The sequence below is a fragment of the Trichoderma harzianum genome (assembly GCF_003025095.1).
Source record: "Trichoderma harzianum CBS 226.95 unplaced genomic scaffold M431scaffold_7, whole genome shotgun sequence".
Classification (NCBI taxonomy): Eukaryota; Fungi; Ascomycota; class Sordariomycetes; order Hypocreales; family Hypocreaceae; genus Trichoderma; species Trichoderma harzianum.
The window spans coordinates 1738678-1751907 of NW_020209255.1; the positions used below are offsets into that span (position 1 = coordinate 1738678).

At 51.6% G+C, this 13230-nt stretch overlaps 6 protein-coding genes across 6 annotated transcripts; 2 read left to right on the forward strand and 4 right to left on the reverse strand.

Annotated features, from left to right (window-relative positions):
- Window positions 1-2109: 2109 nt before the first annotated feature.
- On the forward strand, window positions 2110-3468 carry M431DRAFT_482972 (hypothetical protein; the record flags this gene model as incomplete). The annotated part of the gene is made up of 4 exons (XM_024916085.1): window positions 2110-2280; window positions 2347-2888; window positions 2942-3009; window positions 3074-3468. The coding sequence occupies 4 exons, from the start codon at window positions 2110-2112 to the stop codon at window positions 3466-3468; spliced, it is 1176 nt and encodes a 391-aa protein (XP_024773832.1).
- Window positions 3469-4633: 1165 nt separating this feature from the next.
- M431DRAFT_451526 (hypothetical protein) lies at window positions 4634-5222 on the reverse strand. Its single transcript, XM_024915273.1, has one exon. It carries the CDS (start codon window positions 5093-5095, stop codon window positions 4760-4762), a length of 336 nt encoding a protein of 111 aa, XP_024773833.1. The 5' UTR covers window positions 5096-5222; the 3' UTR covers window positions 4634-4759.
- A 1355-nt stretch (window positions 5223-6577) lies between these two features.
- Window positions 6578-8696, reverse strand: M431DRAFT_17521 (hypothetical protein; the record flags this gene model as incomplete). The annotated part of the gene is made up of 2 exons (XM_024913067.1): window positions 6578-6879; window positions 7454-8696. The coding sequence occupies 2 exons, from the start codon at window positions 8694-8696 to the stop codon at window positions 6578-6580; spliced, it is 1545 nt and encodes a 514-aa protein (XP_024773834.1).
- Window positions 8697-9092: 396 nt separating this feature from the next.
- On the forward strand, window positions 9093-11213 carry M431DRAFT_531718 (hypothetical protein). Its single transcript, XM_024920837.1, has 2 exons — window positions 9093-9684; window positions 9746-11213. The coding sequence occupies exons 1-2, from the start codon at window positions 9556-9558 to the stop codon at window positions 11072-11074; spliced, it is 1458 nt and encodes a 485-aa protein (XP_024773835.1). The 5' UTR covers window positions 9093-9555; the 3' UTR covers window positions 11075-11213.
- A 40-nt stretch (window positions 11214-11253) lies between these two features.
- M431DRAFT_117946 (hypothetical protein) lies at window positions 11254-12348 on the reverse strand. Its single transcript, XM_024912017.1, has 2 exons — window positions 11809-12348; window positions 11254-11721 (listed from the first exon to the last, which is right to left on the reverse strand). The coding sequence occupies exons 1-2, from the start codon at window positions 12128-12130 to the stop codon at window positions 11465-11467; spliced, it is 579 nt and encodes a 192-aa protein (XP_024773836.1). The 5' UTR covers window positions 12131-12348; the 3' UTR covers window positions 11254-11464.
- Window positions 12348-13147, reverse strand: M431DRAFT_509171 (hypothetical protein). Its single transcript, XM_024919241.1, has 2 exons — window positions 12809-13147; window positions 12348-12722 (listed from the first exon to the last, which is right to left on the reverse strand). Exons 1-2 carry the CDS (start codon window positions 13032-13034, stop codon window positions 12568-12570), a joined length of 381 nt encoding a protein of 126 aa, XP_024773837.1. The 5' UTR covers window positions 13035-13147; the 3' UTR covers window positions 12348-12567.
- Between the last annotated feature and the right edge of the window lie 83 nt (window positions 13148-13230).

The following is a 13230-nucleotide window of genomic DNA, read 5'->3' on the forward strand; positions in this document are numbered from 1 at the left end:
CAGATGCCGCTATCTCCGCTGGGAGATACCTACAAGTACTAGCATAAGGTAGGTACGTCCAACATCGTATTTCCCAGCGCACTGGTAAACTTTCCCCAGAAACATTTGATCGGTAAACTGGCTGCTTACATGTACTTTGTATCTGCGCATCTTCTCGTCAATGTCGCATCGAACATCGTGAGGGATCTGGCCAATCGAAGCACAGCCGGCCCGATGACAATCTGCATACAGCAATTGCACACCACCACATCCGTTGACAGCTGCCGTAAGCGTCCCAAATGGTGACGATCGCAGAGATTAGCTTGCGCTGGCTCTCAGTCTGACCGAAGGGGTCTTGGGGGCTCCCTGTCCCGGATAAATCACAACCATGCCATGCACAGCCTCCCCCATGTCTTTGGAGCCCTTCCTCCTTTCCAGGTTGCTGTTGATTTATTCATTCGTACGAGAGCGGACTTTTATTGTTTTCCCTTATCTCGTTCGACAGGGCCTGTGTATTTGCCATCTGGTGCCCGTTTCTGTAGGTGTGGCTTCGTTCTAGTAGGGTACCTGCATACAGTTAGAGTGCAGTACCACCCAATATACCTCTCAGTACCTGTGGTTTTATAGAAGCTGAAGAGAAGCCCCGCCCGGCGAATCCTTCCGGGTACCGCAGCTTGCACATGCAATGCAATGCAGCTGGACGCAGCTCTCTTGGAAATGCTCGTACAGCGTCGTGTCAGACCTGTAACTGCTAGCAATCTGCTAAGCTGTCTCATCCTGAGAAATGCAGAACGCCAGACAAGGTACCTTTTCACCAGCCATGACGCAGGGCCCACCCTCAAACTGGGGCGCTTTCCCGATTGTCCATCCAGGTCCGCTGGCGGCGCGGCGCTAGTCCGCTCCAGGCCTGGCGGGTTCATGCCCTCTTTCGGTCCTCTCGGGCCCTCCCATGAGCGGCAATCCATGTACATGCAAGTACGAGCATGATGAGGCCATGCGAAAGTGAATCCACCATCAGACAATCTCGTGTGAGCCGCGCCGGGAAGAGGACCCCGAGAGGAGCCTGAGAGGAGCCTGAGAGGAGCCTGAGAGGAGCCCGCGAAGAACCCGCGAGGAGTCTCTCTGCCCCTAACGATGGGCTACTGCTCATATTTTTGCATTCTTCTCGTGGGCGGGACGGGGATCGCCAAGATAGAGCACATGGTGAGAACCATACTTGCCTCTACAACACTCCACTCTGTCTTATCACTACTCAATTGAAGCTGAGTAAGTGACTGGTATCTACAGTGTTTCAGTAGTCATGGCTCTGAGATAGACATGGAGAAATACAACATGAAAAAAAAAAAAGACATATGTCAACGACAGCTTGGCAAAAGATCCCTCCCAAGCCGCTTGAAACCCGAAAGGCTTCGGCGCTAAGCAAGCCATTCTACCACCAGTACCCACGCACACAGCAACAACAGATTGTGTTTACATGCAAGTACTTGTCCTTCGTACGTGGTGACTAGGACGTAGCAGCATGGTGTACCAGTATGAGCGGATTCTCCCGCCTTGTCCCGGTCAAAGACTGCGTCTCGCCTCTCCATCGTCCCATCCCACTTTTGTCCAGATCCAGACCAGACCCCCGAAACCATGCCCAACGTCTTGCCCTGGCAAGCGAAGAGCAAAATGTCTGCCTTTTATTTTTCCCTCTCTCTTCGCGGGGGTGTATCGTGGCTTGACAGGGCCTTGTCGCCGTGGTGGCATCGAAGCTCGGGAGCCACTCCATGTCCCTCGGCGCCGCTGATGAAACGCCTAGCCTCTAGCATCCAAGTGCAGCTTTTTCTTCCGGTGCAATCTCTTTCTCGGACATGCAACAGTTAGACGTAAGAGCCAAACTCTGTTAGCGGTAGCTTCTTTATAAGGCTAAACTGTCCTGCCGTGCGAGTTACCTTCGCGGCCCCGTTCGCCGGTGCTTGAGTCCTATTGCATTCCTTCACTCGCGGGTAATCGTGGGGAAAAGATATAGGGACGGCTATTCCCCTCCGAACCCTCCCTTTTGGATATCTCGTTTTTTTCTCTCATCTCGTCGGCTCTTGTGTTGTTGTTGTTGCTCTCCAACTGCCGGGCCCTTCCGTATACGACTGAGCAATGGCGTTCCTCACTCCAGATGAGGCCGCCCAGAGCCATGCCAACCTGGTCCGGATTCCGAGCATCGTATTCTTTGTCGTCACGCCCATCTTCGTCTTTATCAGATTCTGGAATCGTATTTCGAGGAGATCGGGGCTGGGTTGGGACGATGGCACCATTGCTGTGTCCTTTGTACGGATCTCCACTCTCCCGTTGGGTTCTCTTGGAATGGGAAACTAACGCACTTCTTTTCATTAGGTATGCACTCTTTTGGTGCAGATATTTATGATGATTTCGTGCAATTACGGATTCGGCAAACACATTGCGTCCTTGTCACCTCACGATAAACTGGAAGCCCTCAAGGTACAGCTCCACTATATGGCTTCGTCTCATGATTTATGCTCACACATCTACCCGTTGGAACAGTGGTTTTACGTCGCACAAATCTTCTACAAGCTGACCATTAACTTGACGAAAATGTCGATTGTTCTCTTATATCTGCGAATATTCGTCCAAAGGTGGTTCCGCATCGCGTGCTACATCCTCCTGGGTATCGTTACAGCCTACTGCATTGCGAGCACGTTGACTTCGATCTTTCAATGCCATCCTATTTCAGGAGCTTGGGACAAATCCAGCAAACCAACGTGCATCAGTTTGACAGAGAACTGGTATAGTAACGCCGGTTACTCTATTGCTACTGATGTTTTGATCCTGTTGTTGCCGATGCAGCCCATCTGGGCGAGCAAGTTGCCAGTCAACCAGAAGCGAGCTTTGATGTTTGTCTTTGCTCTTGGTAGTTTGTGAGTGGTTTTTCTCTAGCTTATTAATCAGAATGCATTGCTAACAATCACAGTGTTACCGTTACATCCATTCTGCGTGCCACGACTCTCAACTTCTCGACAACCAGCCCTGATACGACTTGTGAGCCCCCTACCCAGCCCTCCTTTGCTCTTGACAAAACATTCATGCTAACGAATTCGTCTAGTCGACATTACCTCTACACTGTGGACCATTATCGAAGAAAACGTCGCCATCATCTGTGCCTGCTTGCCCATGTGCCGTATTGTCCTGGCCTTCCTCTTCCCCTCGGTCTTCGGAGGCAACACCAGCAAGGGATCTACTGGAGCCTCAGGTGGCCTGGGATCAGGGAACCCTAACAAATATGGATATGCTCGTTCTCAGTCCCCTTCGCGTCGCCAAAGCTGGAAACCTTATTCTGGACCGGGCGGTGATGGCGTCAGCCGCAGCACGGCTGCCCACCAGAGCGACGACACGAGCGAAGAATTCATCCTCACAACAGTACAAAGACATGGATCAACGGATGGTGACGACGGCGCTATAAGAAAGACTACGAAGTATGAAGTCTCATACGAAAATTGAAGTATACAAAATTAGAAATCTGTTACGATATCTTGGCGACTACGGAGTACCTGCTCAAGTGTTATAAAAATGGGGGATATTCGGATGCCGGGCTTTATACTTGGTTCCCCTTTGAGGGACAGCTTCCGCATTGCAACGTTGGAGACTGGCTCTCTCCTTTTCTCATAATTGCCTTTTATACTGCAATATTTTCTTTGTTGGCTTGTTTGATGCCTTCTTCTCAATTTTTCTTTTGCTTTGTACACAACAATAGTACCTATTTGCCTCGTATAGGACTTTGGAGGCGATTTACGATGACACGCAACTTGGGACAAGGCTTTTTTCTTCACTTTTATTTTTGCACACTGTATATATCGTTTTCTTTCCCCTTTGTCTATAACAGCTACAAGAGATACCAGTTACATGATTGAGCGTTTTATCCGTTACCAATCCGAGTCTAGTCATATTTTGCATGATACAGAGCAACTTATACCAACACGCTTCCCCCCTCTGACAGCCCAGAAATTGTTCTTCTATCCAGATCTAGCGTCATGCATGCCCAGACATGGTACATGTCTGTACCTGTTCCGCCATGCAACCTTGATACCAGGGGAGCGGCCCCGGTCCATGCAATGTACCTCTGGTATTTCGGGGCCTGCAGGCCTCCCCTGATCTTGGAGAAAAACCCTGGCTTGCTCTCCGATTTAGCCACATGGTGCATTTTCTTTTCCCCTCACACGACTCTCGGATGCTTGTTCCTGGTAGTTACGGTAGAGTGATTAGTAGTAGAGACTCTCAATAGGGTCTTAGGCTCAAACCAGAAAAGACCCGGATATGTATCCGTGACAAAAGAGGCGGCACTCAGGCGTGTACTACTAAATCCCCGGTTTCAAAAGATAGCACGGAGTATACATGAAGAATAGAAGAAGAAGAAGAAGAAGAAAGAAGATAGTGAAAAAAACGCTGATCCGGCGTGCGCCGACCCATGCCAGGCCTGACCCCTTGGAGTTGTTTCCAAATGTCCCCTTTTCTTTTCTGTTTTCGCCTCATGCTGTGCCATGATTCGGTGGGTGAGCTCTAAGGGGACGGGAGGCTCGGTGCAATACTATATCGGCGGCCTAGCTTTGACACGATGGTGTGCAGCTGGGGATCAGGGGGCGGGCTCGTTCCACCTTTCGCCGAGGAAGAGAAAGGGACATGTGGGACTGTTTTTCCCTTCTTCTTTTCTTTGTTTTTTTCTTTCTTTCTTAATGGTGGCAGCTAAGCGAAGCGAGCAGCATGGTTTACTTGGAGGAGCCCTTTGGGATGGATACTACGGGGGATGGAGATGAACTGGAAGAGAGGCTTGTATGGATGTGGATGTGGATATGATGCTTGAGAGAGATTGATAATATTGTATCCGCAGTGACATATTCCCAGTTAATGAGAGGAGGGTGGGCACTGCAAGGCGAGGGAATGTATCATAAACGCTAGCTGGGTATGTCAGAAGCCACCGAATATGCACGCTGTTTGTTTGCTTGCTTGCATACGATAATCTCTTACAAGTAATACAGCAAACTGAGAAAAGGGGGAGACAACAAAGCTTACTTTGTCTGTACTCGCAACAAATGAGAATCACATCAAGAAACATGAGAACAAGTGGTAGCATGCTTGTTTAGATACCGTTTGGTATCCCGTATAAGATGATTAATGCCGAGAGGTAGCCTTTAAGCTAGATCCACGTACCGTAGCATTGTAACCGAGATGCTAAGATCCCAAAAGAGAGCCTCTCGGGGGAAAGAAAGTAACAGAAGTTCCCTTTGTTGAGCGAGCGCTGCTTCGGCAGTTACCCGTGAACGGCGTGCTAGCCAGGTCCCCCAAGACGCCACCAATTGTGAAATAGCTCGAGCTTGGATGGAATTACCTGCTAGAGGCATGCGGAGAAGGGCTTGTCAACCTATTTTTAGACGAGGTTAAGTAAGTATTCGCGGCGTTAGTTGCTATGTAAGCACCATATAATGGTGTTACGCAAATGCGGGAGACGAGACGAAGGAAGAGTTGAAACAGTCGGGGTTTCTTATCTACACGAGTACGATTGTCTTTCTTTCTGTCTTCTTTTCTTTTTTTTCTTTTATGGGCATCTTATCTAGCGCCATACGCCGTCTCCTCCGGAAGAGAAGAGTGGTCTGATGGAGACAGATAAAAGCTCGCAGGAGAAAAAGGGTCTTTTTTCCCCCTCTCTCTTGGGCATGTTAATAGTGTGTCGACAAGGGGTTTTTGCAGCCGGGTAACCATTACCGCTCCGAGGGCGCATGTCTGGGCTCGTTGGATGAAATGGCTATTAGTATTTGCATATACCCCGTATTCTCCGTGTTAGTAGATGGCTTGGTATTTCGTATCTCACCGCAGCGTGCGTAACGCCCATGTACTAGTCTTCATCCCAAGCAAAGGGTCTCCCCCCGAACGCCGTTATATAAACGAGATGGAGCATCATCAATGCACTACTGGGTAACAGGCAGCTGCTTGGCCAAAGCTTGTCTTGCCGACCTCTGCTCTGGGTCCCAAGGGCATCACGGACCCATGACTGTGGGTAAGCATCCAGATTGGGCATACAGCCGTTGACGTTCTCGAACCTGCGTGACCAATTCGGCATGCAGGCTGATGAATCTGGAAAGGCGGCGTTGATGGGTGAGCCCTATCGCTAAAAAGGGGGTTCACGGAATTCTGGCAGAGATGACAGTTCGCCGCTGCGGTACTTGGTAAAGATAGGGTAGCATTTTCCAGATGGACATGTTGGGAGGTTGCTATTTGTTCTACTATTTGCAAAGACATATCCTGTGTGATACGCGTATGCTAGAGATGAATCCAAGCAAACGGAGGACAAAAAACCGAGACTGAGAAGATTTCGAACACCCTTGAGCTGAGTTATACGCCTACAACGGGGGCAATTGCTATATCTATATTTCCCTAACTAATGACTGCTACTGTATTTATATTTCTCTAGTAGCTGCTACTACATATACATTTCTTTAAGACCTGCTACTATCTCTATATTTCTCTAATAGCTGCTACTATCTCTATATTTCTTTAATAACTGCTACTATGTATGTGATAAAATTCGGGTGCTGGCTGAATAGGCCCCTAGATAGCCCTACATAGTAGAATCAAGCTGGTGCTCAAAGACGGCCTGGTCGTCATCAACATCCTCCTGGAGGTCTCGGACCTCCGATTTAATCTCCTCCTCCTCCTCTTCTTCTTCTTCTTCTTCTTGTCCTTCAACTGGGGCCGCAACCCCATCTTCTGCTTCTGGGGCCGGAACCCCACTCATCTCGGCATCGACAATCTCCTGTTGAGGAGGAGTTGAAGGAGCAACACTCACTGCCATTGGCAGAGCCAGAGTCACCTCCGTCGAGGGGGCCTCGTGTTGCTGGTGTTGCTGTTGCTGTTGCTGCTCTGTGGCAGGCAAGCCGGCATCCTGTCTTACTCGGCGCAAGATTTTTTTCTGATGCCGGGAGCTTCCGGACCCCTCCCACCGGGCATAACTTGCATATCGTTATCTACCTATGGGCAGCGTTTAATTCGATTAATAGAAGAGTATGAAAGGCATACTGCTGTTGTTGCTGCCCTTTACTTAAAAAATGCTGAAAGACGAGCCAAGGGTTTCAAATGGTCACATCGGCAAATGTGAGGATTTGGAAATGCTAAGCGTTTAGAATTGTTCAGAAAACTTGGATTGCAGAGTCCAAAGGATTAGCCAGCTTGGCAAGCGAAGGTTAGAAAAAGCGAGACTGCAAAATGGATAAAGCACCTAATTAACTCATTAAATAGTACTTTTGTAGAGGAACGCCTATTTACTAGGTAGTTAGTACTTAAATTTCATTATACATAGGTATAGTAGCAGTTACTAGAGAAATATAGATATAGTAGCAGACGACTGATGAGATAAATAATTCTTCATTTTCCCAAGTCTTCAAATTCCAATAAGCGGAACCCCACCATACCGCCTCATAGTTCGCTCAACTCATACCCTCCATGAACTCGACTCGGTCAAGCAGCATTTGTCGGTATCCCATATACTCCTTGAGCCCTTCCCACTCTGGACCCATTTCCTCTCCGTGTCTCCAGGGCTCCTTGAAGCCCCATGCGCACGCCACCTTGTCCAGAGCCGCTCTCTCCTCCTCCCTCAGCCATCGATACCGTAACGGGGTTCCGGGAGTCCAGGTCACTCGCTTCATCTGGTCCTTGTGGCTCAGCTTGGCAATCATGCCCAAAGATCCAATCACAAGAAAGTATCCTGAGATGCCTGCCACACCAATTCCCGTAGCAGTGCTTATGTCCATGGTGTTTTGCCAATACGAAGCGTAGGCTGTTGATAGACCAAAGATGCCGAATGGGAGGGTGGCGAGACCGATGGCGGGGGCGGTACCGTGCTTGATCAGCTTCTGACGCTTGAAAGCTGGGAGAGAATATGAAGCCTCAATGATGCCGAGGGCCGAATCCAGATTCTTGGCATCGATTGCAGCCTGCAAAGCCATATCGGCAACGGCGGGCTCTATAGCTCGAGCAGCCGCGTTGGGGTTTTGCTTCAGATACGCAATCTGACCGTTTTTGACGACGGGCTTGGGCTTGTTTGCGTAGAGTTCAAAGACGGCGGGCAGTGACTCTGGTTGGCCGAGCTGTGATTGAATGGCGACGTAGAGCTCTAGGAACTCCGGCGTCATCTCGACATTCGGGTTCGAGATGATGGCATATGCTGCGTGAGAGATCCGACTGGTTGCATCCACCAACTTGGCATCTATAGGGACCCTCGCACCCGTCCGCTCGGCTCCCAGAGATACCAGCTTCGAGGCTGAAGCCTTGAATTGTGCCTCTGCCCGCTTCAATTGGGGATGGAGCGCAGATGCGGCCCGTAGACACGACTGCAGTGCAGCAGCAGTCAGCTGCTTCGCCGGGATGCCGTCGACTGAGAGGAACTTGTTACAGCTATCCTCCGCTACGTTGGCCAGTTGAGATGCATCCGTCAATGGCCGCGGGGTTGAGGCTGGCACGGCCTTCTCATTTGCTTCTGCGTCTGCTTCAGCATCTGCTCTTGAGGCTGAGACAGAGGTGGCCCATCTAGCCGGTGTTGATCTCCAGACTGAGCTTTGTGCAATCTGGCGGGGAGCTGAGGATAATATCCGGCTAGGGAAGGGCTGTCTTGATGCCTGCGCCGGCAATGACGCACAAGAATGGCATATAAAGCCAACCTGCCGAGGGTTTGCTCGCCGCATGTTGAGTGTAGAGTTGCGATATAAATGTCAGGCAAAGAAGATGAAGTTGGCCAATTGCCGATGCAGACCGACACGAGTGACTTTTGTATCGTCGTGCTGCAAATTCGACTTTGCAGCTTGGCCAGACCAAAGTCGCTACAGAGAAAGCGATCGCAATGGGCGGCAAGGCGGAAAAGTTGAGGCGAGGTTTTAGAGGTTGGAGTTTTGGCACAAAATCATCGCATGCAAGGCTGTGATTGGCTCCACACTTTGGCTGGCGCAGTATTACAGTACAGTACAAGTACAATGAGCGAACAAGAAGCCGAGATGAAGCACTGAATGACGAGTTTGTGCGACTGCAATCACATGAAACAAAACAAACAAAGAGAGACGAAAAACAAAGAAAAATCCTGAAGCTAGTCCTTTCCGCCTACCATCCATCTCATGGCCCGTATTTCCTCTTCTTCAACCTCTTCGCTCTCCAATATTACAGTAGAACATTCTGGTGCTAAATCCAAGTTCATCCCAGTCGTGAGGCTTTGCCAAAAGTGGGGCCCTGATTGGTTCTCCTCGACCTCCGTCTGCTGCACCTTCGTAAGCCTGATGACGAAACGTCCAGGCTGCCAGAGACGAGCCTTTGCCTTTCCCTCTGCCTCTGCTACAACACTCTCGCCATCGTCCGCCCTGTGCAATTCGCCTGCAACTCCTCTTGGATACCCGCACTCCGGGGTCTTGATCCGGCTGCACGACCGTCTACCCGAGTCTTGCGCCCTGCACGAGACCCTGAGCCGCCTCTCCCAGCCTGCCAGCGCAGCGACAACCCGAGACTCCAACTGAACGAAACTGTCGATATCACAACTCTTGCTCCTCACACGCTGCCATGCCGCCTCCTCCGCCGCCGCCGCCGCCTCCGTTGCCTGGGGCTGGAGGCCCTCCTCCTCCGCCTCCCCCTCCAGGAGGAGCCCCAGGCGGATTACCAGCTCGTCCACCGCCGAGTTCAGGAGGCCGAGTGCGTTATTCCCACGACAGAGATGTAGGGTGAAATCGTTGTAGCTGACTCTAATTCTCAGAATGCTCTGCTTGCCGACATCAACAAAGGCAGGTCTCTTAAAAAGACCGTTACCAACGACCGCTCGGCCCCGGTTGTTGGCAAGACATCCTCCTCATCGGGCCCTGCCATAGGCGGCGCCCCTCCCATTCCCGGCCTTGGTTCGGCACCTCCCATCCCTGGCCTTGGTTCAGCGCCTGCTCTCCCTCAGAATTCTCTACTTGCCGACATTAGCAAAGGAAAAGCTCTCAAAAAGACCGCAACCAACGATCGCTCGGCCCCGGCTGTTGGTGCAGGCGGCGCCCCTCCCATCCCTGGCCTGGCGCCGCCTGTCCCAGGAAACCGAGCGCGAAGCAACAGCGAGCAAAACTCTGGCCCAGCCGACTCGGCGCCGCAGCTGGCGGGTCTCTTTGCCGGCGGCATACCGAAGCTGAAGAAGCGAGGAGGAAACATTGATACGGGAGCCGGCGCGGATGCCTCGTTTGCCTCGGATTCGGAGAAAGCGCCATCACATTCGGCGCCCCATGTCCCGACCTTTGCCGCCCCGAAACCGCCAGCACCGCCGGCCGATGCTGCGCCAGCTATTCCTGGAATTCCAGGACGAGGACCTCCCATACCTCCCCCGGGTGTGCCAGCCCTGAAGAAGACCAAGGGACCACCGCCGCCGATCGGAAAGAAGCCGCCGCCGCTCCCAACATCTCGCAAGCCCTCATCCAGGGCCACGCCGCCTCCGGCTCCTCCTCCGCCGGCCCCAGCTTCGGCTGCCCCAGTTCCTGCAGCTGCCCCTCCTCCTCCTCCTCCACCGCCAGCATCCGCAGCACCGGCTCCATTTGCGCTCCCTCCTCCTCCGCCTCCTCCTCCAGCAACTTCGGCACCTGTCCTGCCTGGAGCACCACCACCTCCTCCACCCTCATTCGCACCTCCGCTACCCTCGCCATCGTCAACTCCTCGGGCTCAACCGCCGCCACCACCTCCAGCTCCTCCTGGAGCAGCTCCTTCTCCTCCTCCGGCACCGCCAGCTCCACCAGTTTTGGCTCCGGCTCCGCCCTCTTCCAATGGCCCCTCTGCACCTCGAGCCAGAGGATCATCTCTTCGCCATACCATGCTCGATCCCAGCACATTTACCTTGACTGCGAATGGTGGCGGTTCGTCTGTGAGCCTGCCGTCCAAGACGTCCAATCACTCGCCATCACCGAGCCAAGGCGGTACGCGGATCATGATCAACGATACAAGATGGCATTTTAAGGATGAGAGCGTTTTCCCGAAGCCTCGGGATTTTGTTGGCGGTGTAAGGAGATATAGGGCAGGCAGAGGGAGCAGTGTTCCGCTTGATTTGAGCGTGTTGAATTAGGCCAATAGATGATGATATCAGTTTGATTTTCCGGAGATTTATCTTGTGACTAGTGAAGAATGATATGGAATACCAGTGCGAAAGTACCCCTGATCTATAAATACACACAGCTTTATATATATATATTCATAAAGAACTTGTCCTTTTTATTTGTGAGATGTCCATTCTTGATCATGGCCCATGGAAGAAACTACTATATTCCTGCGAGGGAGAGCCTGGCCAGTCCAGGCCGAGCCTTTCATGAACAAGACTACGCCAAACACTTTCCCAGCGTTCAAGCCCTCGTCTTTGAAATGCTTCGTTTGATGTGTATTGTACAAAGTGTCTATATAACCAACCCTCGCTTTTCCTGTTGATACAATTTTTCTCTCCTTTTTTCGTCTTCTTCTTTTACATCGACTTCAAGTAGTTGGACTCCTTGATCGTGGCCCTCCTCTCCTTGCGCATCGCCTTGCGCAGCTCCTCCCGCTTGTCCGCCGCGGCAATGTTGTCGAGGACGCTGCCGTTCTTGTCGCCGGGCAAGTTGATGGACTGCTGCTGCAGCGGCACCTTTGGCGCGAGGGCCTCGAGGTTGCCCTCGGCGAGGAGCTTGGCCTCGAGGGCCTTTTGGCGCTTGGCGGCGAGTTTTCGCTGTTTCTTGGATTTTGCTACAAAAAGGGAAAATCACAAGTCATATTAGCCACAGGTTTCTCTTTCTTTGCTTTTATGTTTGGGGGAGGTGGTTAACGGCGTACAGAACTCGTCCCCGAGGTTGTCGTCTTCGGCATCGGCCTTCTTCATGACGTCCAGGCATGACCACAGCCACTCCGGGTAGTCCTCATCTTTCAGGGCGACGGGGTCTTGCCCGCCCTTTGTGTAGTTGAGCCCATTGAGCACTGTTCCCTCTGGGCAGATGGATCTTGAAGAGGGCGTGGGCTTGGCCGCTTCGCCGGCGTCGACGACGGGCGTTGACAGCTGCGGTTCGGCAGAGTAGAAGCGCAGCGACGATGAAAATTGTCGTGAAAAGGGCAATTGGCGGCGCACGACGGTGGCGCGCAGGCACCGGGTGCAGAACATTGTGAGGGCGGGTGGTTTTTATATGAGTGAGGTTGTCTGTCGCTGGGTGAGGCGAGGCTCTATTGGTGGTTGGAGAAATTTTGGGTATGCGGTCGGTTTGGTTTGGTGGGGGTGGCCAATGGAATTGACTGACCGCAGAAAGCTCTGGACTGCTCTCAGCCTCATCCTTTTAAACTGTGTAGCTCTGATGAAATGATGATTATTTGGAGTTAATTGAGCATTGGTAGGTTTCTATAGTTTACTTTTTATTCAAATTTAATTCCGTTGCTTCCTGATATATACATTGGCAGAGCATTCAGCCTCTGCGCTCAATATCATGGCGGTAGTTCTAAACCATGGCTCTACTCCATCCCAGACAAGCCCTCCGCCGGTTGATTCGGCCGCCCAATAATTCAAAAATACTATGACACATGTTTAAACACTTGGATTGATCAAATTCATGAGAATCGTCCCTGGTTCAGCTTGGCAATCTTGTCGCTTGTGTGCACCTTGCGCTCCAAATCAAAGTCCTGGTCCTTCTTCTCCAAGTAGTTCTGCTGGATAAACTTGGTTCCCTTAACCTTGTTCGCCGCCAGCAATTGCAGGTATTTTTCTATAATTCAAAACAATGAGTCTTTTTGTGCTTCCTCCCACGAATACGGACATCGGGATCCGCCCTATGCGCTCCCTCAAACTCACCTCTCAAATGGCCGCAGTTCTCCAAGTGGTTGACTCCCTCCCGGACGTAGCACTTGCCCAATTCCTCGCCGACGATGCGAGTCATCATGGCGCCAACCCATTGTTCCCGAATGATGGCATCCTCGGCAGCCTTGAAAGCCTTGGTATCGTCAAAGTCGACGCCGTTGAATGTGGGGGCCACCGTGGGCTTCTGGCTCTTGAAGAGCTCGGATTCAGGTGTCGGCATATTGCAGAGGAGGCTGGGCTTTGAAGCTTCGAAACGGATGCGGCTGGGGCGAGGCCGAATGGGTCGAGGGTTGAGGCAACGGAAGCTCAAATATCTCCTGATGCTTGAGCACCTTTGGAATGCCTGCCTCACTCAAGATCCGCTATGCGATTAGCCTTTCGCTGCTGGCCTCAGGCAACAATTTTCTAGCCACACG